Source organism: Pavona decussata, unplaced genomic scaffold (assembly GCF_977016875.1).
Source record: "Pavona decussata unplaced genomic scaffold, jaPavDecu1.1 SCAFFOLD_92, whole genome shotgun sequence".
In the NCBI taxonomy this organism is placed as follows: Eukaryota; Metazoa; Cnidaria; class Anthozoa; order Scleractinia; family Agariciidae; genus Pavona; species Pavona decussata.
In genome coordinates this window covers 3,283,152-3,298,837 of record NW_028145509.1, presented here as the reverse complement: position 1 = coordinate 3,298,837, position 15,686 = coordinate 3,283,152, and the positions used below count along the sequence as shown (strand labels likewise).

General features: G+C 38.0%; 1 protein-coding gene and 1 pseudogene across 3 annotated transcripts; both read left to right on the top strand.

Moving 5' to 3' along the window:
* Positions 1 to 4,749: 4,749 nt before the first annotated feature.
* On the top strand, positions 4,750 to 6,189 carry LOC146473898 (uncharacterized; annotated as a pseudogene).
* A 12-nt stretch (positions 6,190 to 6,201) lies between these two features.
* Positions 6,202 to 14,804, top strand: LOC146473897 (uncharacterized). 3 transcript variants are annotated; one of them, XM_085117938.1, is made up of 4 exons: positions 6,202 to 6,921; positions 6,976 to 6,996; positions 7,042 to 8,428; positions 12,523 to 14,804. In XM_085117938.1, exons 1-4 carry the CDS (start codon positions 6,280 to 6,282, stop codon positions 13,347 to 13,349), a joined length of 2,877 nt encoding a protein of 958 aa, XP_084974064.1. In that variant the 5' UTR covers positions 6,202 to 6,279; the 3' UTR covers positions 13,350 to 14,804. The 3 variants fall into 3 exon arrangements, with proteins under 3 accessions (XP_084974064.1, XP_084974063.1, XP_084974062.1); XM_085117937.1 differs by having other exon boundaries at positions 6,976 to 8,428; XM_085117936.1 differs by having other exon boundaries at positions 6,202 to 8,428.
* Positions 14,805 to 15,686: the final 882 nt, after the last annotated feature.

Sequence of the window (15,686 nt, the reverse complement as noted above, 5' to 3'; positions counted from 1 at the left end):
ACAAAAACCATGAAACAAGCTAGCGCTATAGCTCTTTTCTCCGAAATGAAAAATTATATGATTCGTGCAGAGCTCAAACAACACACAGAATTAAGACCACTACCCATTTCTGATAGCAGGGACAGTGAAATAAACATCGATGGTCTACCGGACTACCGCATGAATGAATCAGCCGATGTAAAATAGAATATTCTTCTCTGACTCAGGGGAGGAAAGATAAACTCAGTGCTTTTAGTCCATGACACACCAATGGGTTTTACACTGTATTATATAGAGAGTTTTCAGTTTCAATTTGAAGAAACGTTCCTGTTGTAAATTAACACGAAATTCTACCAGTGTAGTTTTCACTTTAAGCCATCAGTGAACTGATGTCAAGGACGTATGATGGCTTAAGGCTTTCCCTTGTTGTAAAGTGCCTTATCGTGATCAATTTGTCCATGCACGAAGATATTAGTATTGTACATTAAAAATTTAACTATGGATTGGAAAACAATGGAGGCATTCTGTATTTATATAAAGTAATTAAAAAAAAACTTGCATGGTCTCGCTTACTTTTTGGGGACTCGCTACTTTCGGGGGGGTCGTTACTTTCGGGGGCTCGCTATTTTCGGGATTTATCATAAGCCACAAAGTTTTAACGTTACTTTCGAAGGGTCGTTACTATCGGAACTTTACGGTAATTTGTAATGCAAATGAGAAACATTAACCGTGAAAAAGGCTATTGTAAACTGAAAAGTTATTCAATAAAATAGACATATTTGAAATGTTCAACCCATAACGTTCGACTATGTACCAATTAGTTTCTACTAGAAATACGTGACTCGCAAAACCTCGCGAAGCTGGGGCTGGGTGGAAAGCCCTCTTTACACGTATTGTAGCATCAAACGAGGAGATTAAAAGGCGCATAAGATTTTTTTTTTTATGAGCATAGTGTTTTCGTAGTTCCACGGGCTAGTTTGCGGTTGAAAATCTATTTCTGTCGCGACGTAATGTACAACGGGCGTGCAGCGCTGTCGTGTTCGATGAATTTATTTCCCACGGAAAATTATTTACCGCGGCCACAAAGCGTGTAATTTCTTTAATGCACTATTTCACAAAAAAAGATTTCTAAAAGAAAGGGAAAAGATTCTGGAGAGATAGTTCTGTATCCAGTGAATATTGATGAACATTGCAGTTGAAATTTGATCATGCACGCATATGTTTTTCGGTGTATGCAAATTTTGCTCCAGACAACGCCAGACAGTCTGACGTCATTGTGCGGACACCTTCAAAGATATAAACATATAACAACATATATAAATATATTTTTCGCTCGAATTCGCGCGGCTGAGCTCCACTCGGGCCGGCTCGGCCCGACAAATTTATTAACCTCGCTACGCTCGGGCCTTCGGCCCTCGCTTCGCGAGGAATAAGGATGATGTTAACAAGACTAAAGATTCCCAGGTCTGCAATAATAATAATAATAATAATAATAATAATAATAATAATAATAATAATAATAATAATAATAATAATAATAATAATAATAATAATAACAATAATAATAATAGTTCATTTATATAGCGCACACATCCATTATTTGCCCGTGGCGCTTTAAAAAAGTTTACCCTAAAAATAACTTAGAAAACTAAGACTAGCAAAATACCTAAAAAAAACTAGAATCTTAAATTAAAATAATGATCTGAACGACTTTATGCAATCTTACCTCTTTTAGAAAACGTCCTGTTGACGATGATAGTTGGCGCCAGTCTCTGTTACCTTTCAATCATTCCAAGCATGCTCGACATAAATGCCTGAAGATAGATGAGAATATATATTAAGACATGCTGGGTAACCTGTCTAAGTGTATACTAGCTTGCGTGGCATGCGCATGAAAAATATATAGGGTGATAAAAAAGCGGGGAGCGCGAGGGTCGGAGACACGCGAGGGAGAAAGGATCGCGCTCCTTTTTCCCCTCGCGTGTCTCCCTCCCTCGCGAGCCCTATATTTAAGTGAGTACTTTATTTTCCTTCTATTTGCTGCATAGAGTTAATAACTCCTTAGACTATGTATTTGATCCAGGCAGGAGATCTAGAAGGCTCTATTGACTTAGTCTATGTGAATAAAAGGACAGAATGATTGACTAAACGTGGAAAAACAAATAGAGCCCATCATGGAAAATTCTCAGGTATATGATTACTGACATCTTTCTGAAAAATAAAAAAAGTCTGGCCGTATTTTTGTTTGGTTCAGTTTATTATACTGTGCAAGGTGGTACTAACATTTGAGTCTGCGGATGAATTCCTTAATTAAGTGTGACCATTCAAATGAAAACTACTGTGCATTACTTTCCTGTGGGTCTGTTTATTATGCTGTACAAGGTGTTTATAACTTATGAGTCTTTGGAAGAAATCCGAAAGTGTGTAGTAGTAAGTAAATTATTTATTTAACCACATTACACGGATGAGTTGACCATTCAAATGAAAGCTACTGAATAAATTTCTCGTGGTACTGTCTGTCAGTTGCTGTGCAACGGTGTTCACAGTTTCCTTCGACATAATTTACAGTTAAACATTCACCAGCGGCACTTTTAAAATGGCGACAAACTGGAGGCTTAGATAGGACCAACACTTCTTTAACTATTAGAGCGCAGTAAATATGGTTCACAAACTTCATTGAACTGTTTGAAAAAAAGATAAAGTAAATATATGTCAAAATACCTTACAAAGTACGAGGTTCCGTTGGAAAGTTTTCGAGCTTCAGTGTCCACGTGTTTACTTGACAAGGCCTTCTTCATAATCTGTTGAAGGTTTCGTCGTCCGGTTTTTTTTTCTACATGGCTTTTAACAGCAAGAAAAACATCATGGAATTAACGCGGCAACGATACAGAAGGAGCGATTTCAAAGCTGGAAAACCAAGTGCGCAGAGCGACTTAATTTGCCCTTTTTTCTTTCGTTAACATTTAACGAAGTGAGCAAGGCAGTTTAGCATAAATTTGCAATTCAATTAAATTCCAACAAGCTCCGTTTTGTCTCAGAGGAATATTCTTGCAAAAGAAAACAAGTGTTTAGCTGGTAGAGTTGAGTTTTCGAAACGATTTTCGCATGATTTCCACAGTAAAGTTACAATTTTGACCACAATTTAACAGTCGGAATACTTCACGAGAAACATCGAAATTACGTCTGACTTAAAGGATATGTACTGCTTCTAGTAATGTGTTTTAACCGACGGCATCGAGCTTACAAGTTCGATCGCAGTTGAAAATGTGAATTCGCTGCTTTGACATCCTTTGTGACATCCGTTGTTTCCTGCGCAACTCATTTCAACCTTTCTTAGCTTGAGATGTTGCGGAAAAATAACAAATTCCGCACACTTTCTGTTTTCCTCGAATCATATAATATTGGTGTTAAATTTAACCAATCAACATTACGTAATTTTCCCAGAAAGACAGAAAGTTTACGCAAAAGTCACGCAACTTCAAAAGGACTGAAAAAGAAACATAAAATTAAAAAGCGCCCATCAATATGAGGCACATTTTTAAAAGAACTCACCTGAAAGATGAAGTAGAAAATAGTTACCACAAAAACGTGACAGTGATCGAAGCTTTGATACTGTGACTAGCGATGGGTTGTCTGTTGGAATCGAATTCGGAAACAAACTGACAGCAACATGAAAGGACATGATCAAAATTCTGAGAAAACATAAGGTCCTAGGCTGCAAGGGAAATTTCCTATTATATTCTCCTTCAGATTGCAAAGCAGTCTTTTTTTGCCCTGAAAAGGACAAAGTCGGTTAAGTTTAGGCTGAAATATGGGAGTAAGTCTTTTAAAATTTCTTCTACGTTCTGATCGAATATGTTGCCATTTGTTCGATTCTTGACCGGTAATTTACCCCTGTCCGGGGAATTTAAAACTTGTCAAATGTAGAGCTGTGCTTGTAGTTCACTTTTTATGAAATCCATTTACACTTTAAAATAACTTGTTGTTCCTTTTCAATCTTGCTCCAAACAAAAAAAAAAGTGGAACCTCGATTTTACGATATGGCAAGGGGACTACGATATGGCAAGGGGACAGCAAAATCATATCGTTAAATCGGGATATCGTTGTAAACGAACTCCCGCTTTGAAAATAAAGTTTGCCGGGACACAGAATGTTGATCGTTAAATCGGGAATATCGTTAGGTCGACGATCGCAAAATAGTGGGTTCACTGTATTAGATAAATTAGATGATTGTACGCTTGGCTGGTGCCGGCATAGCCAACAACTACGTGACGCATGATCGGCGTTTTGAATTTTAAATGTCAGTTTTGAAGATCCCAGCGAGATTTCAGAGTTCCCATAGAATTTTCCTGCAGTTTTTTGATGGTATAGAGCCCTGAATTTTTTCTTTCATTACAGCATTAAGTACTTTAAAAATAAAAATTATTTCTGCAGTATTTGGGGGTTTTGTTCTTATGATTATGTTCCCTATGTGGGAATTTAGTAGGAATATTTCTTGCTGTCTGTTTTAATATCTATACCCTATTTCAGACTAAAAGGGCTAAAAAAAACCCATTCCCTTTGCTGCCGCACATACATATATATAGCCCCGCGGTTGTGAAGACGGTATTAGAAAGACATCGGGCAAACCAGTCAGGCTTTACTAGAACAGGAAACGAGTTCATTGGAACATTTGTTAGTTTACGAAATGTAGCTTTTGTTAAAAATGAGTAAGGTGCATGGTCCCAGCCTTTTCTTGTTGGACGCTGTTGACTTTCTGCATGTCACGTCATGTCATTACTAGTTTACGCCAGCCCTTTAGTCTCCTACGCATGCGCAGAGGTTCTTTGGCTTGTCACGTCACACAGTCCTCACCACGAACACCACCCCAAACCCAGGCCCCAAGGGATGACTTTGTGCCGGGGATTGCTGGAGTTCTTACACAAAGCATTTTTCCATGCATTAGTTCTAATCTTGTTTATTTGGAGAGAATTAGAAAAAGAGAAAGTGTTTCTCTTTCAGGCCGAAAAATCCAAGAATGTGGAGGTTCGCAGTCACAGGTATGTGGAAAACAGGGCAAGAGAGAGGGAGGAAGCACAGCGGAAAGAAGTGAGACGGCTGGAGAATGAACGGAAACTAAGAGAGAAGGCAGAAAAACTGCGTATAGCAATGGAAAAACAAGAAGAAGAAGAGCGAAGAAAGGCGCAATATCGGGAGAAACGGGTGAGAGAAATAGCGGAAGAAGAAGCAAGGAGACGAGAAGAGGAAGTAAAACGTTTGCAGCTGGAGAAGGAACTGTGTCTTCGCCGAGCTGAATTGTTCGACTATAAATTTGGCAATAAGACCAGACTTGATAGCTTCAGGGGCCTGGCAATCGATGATGCAACCAAGCTGAGGATTGGTGTGTTCGGACCAACTGGATCAGGCAAGAGCTGTTTTATCAATACGTGTGAACGCGCTGTGAGACAAACAGAGAAAGGTTCGGCGCCTGACAGCACCACAGGGCAAGAAGGCACCATTATCCTCCAAGACTATCTGCCAGAGATGTTCTTCCGCCTGGTTGATATATATACTCGTGGCTTCTTTAACTACAACATAAACAAGGTTGTAGAGTTTCAGAATATTCTGGAAGGGAGGATCCAACCAGGAGATAATGTGATCCGACCTAACGAGGATCAAGTTAATATTGCGTCGATGGACCTGCATCCGTGTCCCGAGTTTGCAAGTAAGCAAACTTCATGGGAATTTCATTGTAGTCATGGCCAATGACCCACGGTTGAGGAAGGGGGCCTTAAGTCTTTCTGCAAGTATCGTATATCGCATAATAGGACATTTTGAGGAAGGGGACCTTAAGTCTTTCTGCAAGTATCGTATTTCGCATAATAGGACATTTTCAGTATGGCGTCATCTTACTACAACTACCAGAATCCTTCTGGTTTTTGTTTTCTCATGCTAATTAGAGCTATTGTTCTTTGCTGTCCACTGGAATTACAAAATTTGAATTTGAAAAGGAAAACGAAATGAATTCTGGTAGTTGTAGTAAAATGACGCCATCATGAAAATGGCAGTATTATGCTATGCCGCAGGTCATGCCACATGAGATGCCACATGCCATTCTGCAATCTCGAGGGCTCTGGGAACGAGATTGGCCATTCTGCAAACTTACTGCCTCGTCCCCAGGCGTCGCTCCTTATCGTGTGCTGTGGCGTTGTGGGATTGATTAGTGATTGACGCGCCAGCTTACTTCGCCCGCTTGCCCGCTGTTTGTATCTGGTCATTTGTTGTAGTCAGTTTTTTTCTACAGGCGCGTACTGTTTTTTGATGGGGGATTCTTCTCCTTCATCACAATACGACCAAGACGAAAAGAAAAGCTGTCGATCTAGGCTCATTAAACACGCCGTAAGATGCCTCACAACAGAGAGAAGCACATCCGCTTGTGTGAAACGAGATCATGTCGATCGTGTTTGGGAGCAACTTAAAGAAAGTGGAGAGGCTAAGGAATTCTTCACAGAAGGAGAAAGGGATGAAATAGAGAAAGAAATTAAGCAGTGGGAACTTTTCCATGACAGCCAGATACAAACAAGGAAGCCATCAGATCTGCGTGTGTGTTATCTCGGTGGTGATAATCCTATAAATGATCTCGAGGTACTGATTGAAAATGGCGTGCTCTGTCAGAACGTTTGGGCAATCGAGAAAAAATCCGATACATTGCAAAAAGCTTGGGATAATATCAGCCGTTCAGACTTGAGAAATGTCAGACTGTTCAAGGGTGCTATACAAACCTTTCTGAAAGATTTTGAAGGACAGTTTGACATCATCTACTTTGATGCATGCGGTACTCTTCCAGCAGTACGGCAGGAGACGTTGAAGGTGATTGGTTACGTCTTTCTCCACAACAAACTAACTTCACCTGGTGCTTTGATCACCAACTTTTCTTTTCCACCAAAGCAGCCGGCAACAGAGGCTGAAGGGGAAGAAGCGAAACCAGCGGCTGAAGGGAAAGAAGCTAAACCAGAGGCTGAAGGGAAAGAAGCTAAACCAGAGGCTGAAGGGAAAGAAGCTAAACCAAAGGCTGAATGGAAAGAAAAAGATGAAATTAAGCATTTAGCAGAAAACTATTTGAAGTACAGGCTGTGCAACACATGTCGTGATGACAATTTCCCCGAAGAAAATGCTGTATTTCTCAGTAACCGGACAGACGAAGAAAATTACAGTGATTATGTCACGTATCAAGTAATTGATTCAGCGTATTTATTTATTCCAGCTCAAAGAATGTTGTCGTCGACAGGCCAGAAATCACTGTGGGATCAAATCTTTCAAAGCAGGGCTGATTTCCTTAAGAAAGCGAAGTCATATTTAACACCACAAAATGAGAACTGCACAACCAGAGATATCAAATCTCTTGAACTGCCAAAATCAGAATCATCACTGGAGGGGTTGTGCAAAACTGAGGCCAATGAATTCTATTTACAAAGGATTGGGTCCACTTTGATGCGGGCAGCAGAGAAACCAAATTCCCTCTGTAAAGCTTGGGTTTGGGAAATTTTCCCAGACTGGAAAACACAATCTCTTTTGCGAAAGGAAGAAATTCCACAGCTGCTTTTGACCCCCTTGCTATTTTGTTCTCAGTCATATATATTACAATTTGCTAATAAGGACTTCTGCCGTTGTCTTGGACATCTTTACAAGTTCCTTGATCGTGATGAACATGGGAAGTGCAAGATTCCTAGATTTTGTGATGTAGCAACTTCAGAAGCCACAACATGCATGGTAGCTGGGCTTCTTTATGGCCAAATGGCGTACCCATCATTTCCAGTCATGGAAAAGCTGTTACGCCTCAGATACACTGCAAAGGAGAGGCAGATGTTCTCTGATGTTTTTATTTTTGACAAGTGTCGGTATGTTTATGATCAGTTCCCATCTGTTTATTGCACCCCCTTTGCCATTTATGAACCAAAGCAGCAAATGGTTTTTAGAATGGCAGTAGATGGCCTGAGGAAGCACTTAAGACGTATTTGTGATGGCGATGTCTTTAATTGTTGCAATGTTGCGAGTATGGATGGAGGTGTTAAATTTCCTAATGTTGGAAGGTCCTTTCCTAAGAGGCAGGAGGTAGCCATAAATAAAAAAGAGAAGGCAAACAGCTTCGTTAAAAATGGAAGATACAAAGAGGCTGTTGAAGTTTATGAAGAGTGCCTGACCCTATCCACAAAGGATGCTGTAATTTTATCTAACTTGGGCCATTGTTATCTCAAGTTAAATCTACCACGACATGCAGTATCTGTTTGCACAATGGCACTAACATTGGAACCAGCGCATGTACATGTAAAGGCATTGTACAGAAGAGCTCTGGGATTCAAAATGATTGGGAGTTATTCTGAGGCTGTTAGAGATTTAAAAGAGGCACTTGCAAAGGAACCAAAGAACAAAGATGTGTTAAGAGAACTCTCTGATTGTGAAAAATGTGCAGGTAGGATGAGTTTCTGTCAAAACTTAATAGTAGTTATGCCAGGGGTAGTGAATGAATAGACCTATAATCAATAACAATCAACATCAATCTTTGGTTGATCTTTACATAGTTAATTGAGGGACTGGTTATGAAACTTTGCCATGAAAACAATGGTCCTGAAGTTTAAGTTGGAAGGGCCGCGACCGTGCACAATCCTTTGTTTTAATGTTCACACCACAGTCGAATATCTTACATGTAACAGGAACGTTTCTATTGGTCAGCTGCTCCAGTACATTTCAAAATCTATTGTAGTTTGTGCGTGGTCAAAGCCAAAAACGCTAACAAAAACATATAACAAAGGGATTTGTCAAGCTTCATAACCATTGCCTTTTATTAACTATGATCTTTAGTTGATACTGGTTTTCAATACTAATCAATGAAAATTGATGAAGAAAAAGGTGTGAGCTTGATTATTATAGACTGCTGGTAAAAACAGATAATGGATGATTCTTTGGTACTGATTACTGTTGCACTGATAACATCAGTGTCTCAATTTGTCTGTTTTTTTTTTTACATCATACATTTTATGATTTGAGTTTGTAGCATGTAGTTTTTAACTAATGAATTTTACATGGGCAAGGAATGAGTTATATATAGCAGTTGGGGGCAAAATTCACCCGCTTGATTGGTGGTACATGTAAATTTTATATTAATTTAACCCCAATTTAATCAGTCATAAATCATTTATCCCATTAATATGGGATAAAAAAAAAACAACAAAATTTTAATGCAAGGCACAAATTGTGCTAGAAAGTAACTAAGGGACAAATTTCCTTTTCAGGACAGACATTTTTTAAAAGTTTGACTTTGACAAATGGAACTGCTCGTTTCAGCAAACATAAAAATCTTTACAGGAACTAATCTTAAAACTCCAAGGAAGTGCCGTGAGAGAAAGAAGAAAGAGAAAGTAGTAAATTTCATGGTGTGATAAATCTCATAATTTCGGATCAGGATGTACATATAAACACTGAAAATTTGCATACTTTAAGACAATGCTTGATGCATTTCTATCTCCGGTTTCAAAATGTCAGGGGTTTCAATAAAATTTGAAGTAGGTAGATGGTTGTTGTAGAGTTAGCTGGCTGTGACAAATTTGGAGTCATAAGGGCTCTTCTTCTTGTGGGGTGCAAAAAATTTTTGAGACCTGGAAGCATGGAAATGCTATTTCCAGCATTCTGGGAACCAAATAGGCCTTATTACGGTTTTCGACGCCATTTTGACTGTTTGACATTTGTCTCTATAGCGATTTAACCAGCCGTGAACTGCTACTAAAAATACATGTAGTTTGCAGGAAAAAAATACAGACAAATGTATGGAAAGTTCAAAACACGACTGGACGCTTTCTGGCACAGCTACATCCCTCAAATTTTTTTTCTTAAAATCCTTTTCTCAGTACCAAAAGTTTCCAATTCATGAATTTTTCAGAAGCAATGTTATATGAAAATTATTTGACATTGGATTTCCTTACAAACACTGTTATTTCAAGCGTGTTTGCCTACTCATCAAAATGGCGTTGAAAACCGTGATAAGGCCTATTGAGTACAATAGATAAGGCAGATTCTTACAAATCACTTGTTCATGATCTCCATTTAACAGATTTAACGTGTCGAACATTAAATAACGATAACCGTCTATCCCCTTGTTCTTAACATTGTTTAAATGTTTGGCGTGTTTTGTACAATCTTCCAATAGATGAAAATGAGACAAGCTGATTATTGGCAATTGACTTCACTTGACATTTCGGGAAAAAATAGGTCAGAATTGGGAAATAGAGTGGCAATATAAAGTAGGCGGCGCTGATATAGAAAGTATGCGGCAGAAATTGCCGGTTGCCGGCTTCCTAAATGAAACCCCTGAAATGTGAATACCTTCAAGTAACTTCAATGCCATGAGAGAAAGGCTAAACTAAATATAGGAAACTAAAACTAAATGCAACGAATTTCATTCAGGTTATAGTGTGAGCGATCAAATAGACTCACCAAAGCAAACATGAAATCGGAAAATTTGCATAAGCATAGTGACAACCACTAAGTACCGCAGTGCTTTCTATATTCAAATTGGATAAAGCCAAAATATCAACTTAAGCAAAACTGAAAGCCCTTTTCAATGTCATAAAACTTTAACAGAAGCTGCCACTTGGACATAAAAAGGAACAGATACGCTGAAAACACCTGCAAGATTTCGGTTACCTGCTTGGCAACCCAAATAGTTCACATGTATTAAGCAACAACATGGTGCGAGGAACAAAATTTCAGTTCTTGGAAAAGAACTGGATGTGTCAAGTAATGACTGCAAACTATCAATTAATTCATTACAAGGTGGATTATCAAAATAACTGTTTTGATTTTTGCCAGTCAATAAAAATAATTATTGATAATTAAGAGTTTTGGTCTGAGTTTGATTGTCATTGGTGACTAATTTCAATGAACAGTAGTTGGCGATTGTATTGGTTGATTTCTGACATTGATTGCAATAATTATTGATTCACTTCTCCTGGATTTAATTTTTTAGTTTTACACACAATGTTTACATCATTTGTGAGGGTGGAAATAATATTTAAATGGGTGGATGAAAGAGGAAATTACTGGATGTTGTTGCAGACACATTTTCCATGTATATCTGTGCCAAAGTAGAGCATATTTGGAGCAATATTTCATGTCAAGGCAAAAATCGATCCAATGATAGACTTGCAGAATAGAACATGTTTTAGTATACTGATAAAAAGTTAATCAACAAGTTAAAGTTCAGTACCCCAATTCATATGCCTTTCAACAATGATATGGACTCTGAAATTTAAATGCAACTAACCATTTGCGTGTTTTACTGCTGTCAATCGTAATTATGGCGACAACTGGCTGACCACAAAAATAATATAGAAACCAACATTTGAATAAGATTAAAATCCGCAAGTCACAGCACATGAACATGACCTTTTGACCCTGTTGAACCAAACGTTATTGTTTTCTTAGAGGTCCGCTGCAGTGATTGACAGCAGTGAAAAGCAAAATGGTTGGTTGAATTTTGAGCAAGTAACAAACAAAATGTTATCGTAAATACATGGGATCTTTTCGCTTGATATTTTCATGTTTATAATATGCACTCTGTTTGAGTATGATTGAAGGATGTTTGTTTATCATTAGATATGAGAGTCTAATAGGTCCACGTCTTTACAAAGCTGTGTAATGAGTCCTGTGGTTTTTGCTTGTTTATTTGTCCTCTTCTTGATTCTTTTTAGCGGGTATATGCTGTGTTAGATATTTTAGCCTTAGGTTTACCTGGGGCTGGTTCAGTCCCTGACAGTACAGCTCTTTTGTTTAGATTTATACAACAACAGGATCTGACTGTGAAATAAGCTTTACCATTTCAGTGTTTGAAGTTTTTGTACTAGACTGCCAGGCGCGACCATGTGTTTTGTCACAGTGATGTTGTTTTTCTTGTTAGGGCCACATGAATTTTAATATGTTTTTTCGTTTAGCACAGAAACTTATTATTATTATTATTATTATTATTATTATTATTATTATATATTATTTATTATTATTATTATTATTATTATTATTATTATTATTATTATTATTATCAACTTGGTTGTTGTTTTTGTTTTACCATAATTTCTTTAGAAACTACGTGTATGTGTTGTAGATCCTCCTTTGCAGACCCTGATACTGGAACTGTGGCCCTGTTGTGGCATGACTGACAAGACAATGGCAAGATTGTTACCGTTCATGTCGTTCATTCTTTTTTGAGGGGTATAAGTTTTATTGCACATCTGAAACTGGGATATTTTGCATGATTTGTTACGGGAAATGTTTTGTAAGAAAGGTCCAAAACTGTTAACTAAGGTAATTTTGTAATCAAGCACTGCATGCTGGATTAACCCTTTAATCCCAATGTCATTAAGAACAATTTTTTTTTTGTGGGGGGGGGGGGGGAACATAATTTTGCACATTCTTGTGTCTTGTTCTTGATCTGGCTTTGCCCTACCTAGCAAAATAAAGCTCTGCTTTTATATACATGTAAATTGTAATAATTATTTTACTGTACTTGTCTCTAAGGAACTGAATTGTGTGAATCTAGTGACCGTCCAGACTTGGCACCCGCACATCTATCAGCAGTTCATCCAACAAATTCACTTGAAGAAGGAGAGAGCACAGTTCCGAATTTGCTGTCAGGTAATTCAGGAAATGGTCAGCCATCCTCAACTCAGTCACTACTTGAAGGGTCTTCACAGGCAGAAATTAAAGGATGTGCTTCACCCTATTGTAAAGATGTCATGGAGTGGACTTTGGCTGAATCACAATCAGACATCGAGGGTAGGGTAGGGAGTAATGCTTGTGTGTTCATTGCTCTTTACATGGGAAAGCTCTGCATTGAAAAAAATCTGCTCTGGCCAACAAGTGATTGTGTTTCAAAGCCCTTAATGGAATCCTTAAAGGAGGCAATGATCCAAGGCAATAAACTTCATGATCCCCAATATAAGGGTGAGGCTATAAATGTCACTGTCCATGAGGCATTTTTATCAGCAGGAAAAGAATGTGGGGTGCAATCACTCAGACAGCAAATTGATTATCTACCTAGTCAAAACCCACGTGACAGTTTGGGTAAATGGCTGATGCAGGAGGCCCAGAATAATACTTCAAAATCATTTAGCGTGATAGTTTCAAATGGACGTGCATTCCTTATAATGGTGAACTCTGATCAGTCAGCAATGCTTGTTGACTCACATCGTCATGGAGACAATATTGGAGCAATCATTGCATTCAGTCAAAAGGGGTCTAATTTGGCTTGCTGGCTTGATGCTATGATGTCTAAAACGTGGAACTGTCCACTCACTCGACATAGTATAACAATTACACCTGTCTGTTATCTTAAATCTGAATAGACAGGAAAAAAGGACAGTCAAATCTGATCATTGGAACTATTGTGGAGTGTGTATTTTTTAAATTTTTTGAATTACAAAAGTACTTTAAGTTTAAATTTGACATCAAGCTGGATAAACTGAAACTTAGCTGCATGGTGAAGGATAATTACCTCAGTTTACATTAGTTTTGTAAACTTATCGTTGTAATAATATTTTAGGTTTATATAAGCATCCATGGTCTAGATTTTGCATATGTTGGTATGCAATGCTGAATACCTGAATTCTCCTTAACATTCTATACATTAATTTTAGGAATTAATATTATAAAGCTCTGCCAGACAGTCTTTTATCATTTTTTAGGTATTAAATAAACCAACATAAAATTTGTATACACATATTATCAGACACCTTTTGATTCCCATTCTGAATACAGTATGGCAAAACAAACCATGGTCACTTACGTAATCTAGTCCTTGGATGGTTATTGTTCTGTGACCAGTTAGAAGCAACTGAAATTGGTATCCTCCTGGATTAAATGTTGGGAGCGTCTGGGCTGGTAGTTGGCAATTAATTACACAATTGTAGTGAGCAGCATTGGCATCTTTGTTTTATTATTGATTTATAAATGTTTGATGGTCAAGCATGCTGAGTTAACCAAAGGAAATAATTACAGTGCGAGGCGCCTTACCGTAACCACCCAACAAACTGTTTTTACAAGTTAGCCAATCAGGATATGCAAATTTGATTAACGGTCACGCCTCCTTGCAAAGTCCAACAGGCAAGTGATGCAACAATGAATTATTGAAACATGTCATTTTGTATTTTATGAACAAGGAGGAAGATATCCTGATTGGCTAACTTGTAAGACAAGTTTGTTGGGTGGCCACGGTAAGGCGCGTCGTACTGTAAGAGTCATAGTATAGGATCATGCTGACTTTGCTATGACAAATACAAAATACATATTTCTGAGTGCTTGATTTAATTTTAAAAAAGATTGCTTACAAGCAAAACTGCAGACTTATATTTTGTCTGGTGTTTTTGTTACTGGGTGTGATCTTTTTGCAAGTGTTATCCTAAAGCAGCTGTGTGGAGGCAAGTCTAATCTTTATTTGCCATACATTTGCTTTTGGGGTACAACAAGGAATAAACATTCTGTTAGAAACATTCTTTTTTCATTGGGATAATTAAGCTGAGGAAATGACCTACCTAAAGACATAGTTGAAGCTGGTAGCTTTCAGTCGTTCAGAGCCAAACTAAAACTGTACCTTGATGCTTAATTGATTAGTTTTACCATTATTATTCTAAAAATTATCTGAATTCTTAATTCTTGATATTTTATTTATTAAATACTTTCTGCATGTTTTATGTTGGGGAGTATTAACATAGGGATATATTAACCTCCTTATACTTCCCTTTCAAGATGTCTTTTTCTTTGTAACTTAGGTTTGCATCTTGAATAAATTATGTATGTATGTATGTAACATCAGCACATGATTCTCTTGATTCTGTCAGTCATTTTCAATACCTTAACAAGTGATGTGTATTGAACAACCCTCAGCTCTTTCTGTGAGCTGTCATGGTGTTTTCATTATTTGCCTTTATCAGATCCCCAAAAATTTCCAAGGGAGATTAAAACTGAAGTTGGGGCAATTTAATTTGGGCAAACTTGGATAGTTTGACATTAATCTGTCAGAGGAGGGAGCGAGTTGAGTTGGCAACCCCAGCAGCAATTAAATTTCTTTGTTGTAAGCCATCAGCACTTGGAAGGGGATGCACAATCTGCGAGCCAGCGAGGCATGCGAGGCAGATGTGTGAGGCATTCAGGTTAGCCTTAAAAACACTCCGGTTAGCCTAAATAGCACTCAGGGTAGCTTAAATAGCTCCCTGGTTAGCTTAACGGTTAGCAGTTTATGTTGGGGTTGTTCATGCCTCGCAGGTCTGCCTTGCATGCCTTACTGGCTCGCATATTGTATACACTCACTTGGAAAGTGTGTGTGCAGTTAGAAGGTGGATACTTTTTGAAATTTTTTGTTAAAGGCGGGTCATAGAATCCTAAAGTGTGATGTCACAAATATTGAATTTTAGAAATTAGAAATTATGGTATTTGTTTGTACAGTGTATATTCAGAAAGGGCATGATAAAAATTGCCTATGTGCTTGCCATAAATTAGCATCTTATTGCAATTCAGGGGTGAGATATTAGCTCTGTTATTCCCCGATGACCCCATACAAATCCTTCTAATTTTGCCTCAGTTCTAAATGTTTTGAACAGTTTCACCATGTTTAAAATGAGGGAATTGAAACTTATGTTCATACTGGGTTTTAACTTTTGTTGTGAGGTTTGTATGTGGGTCATTTG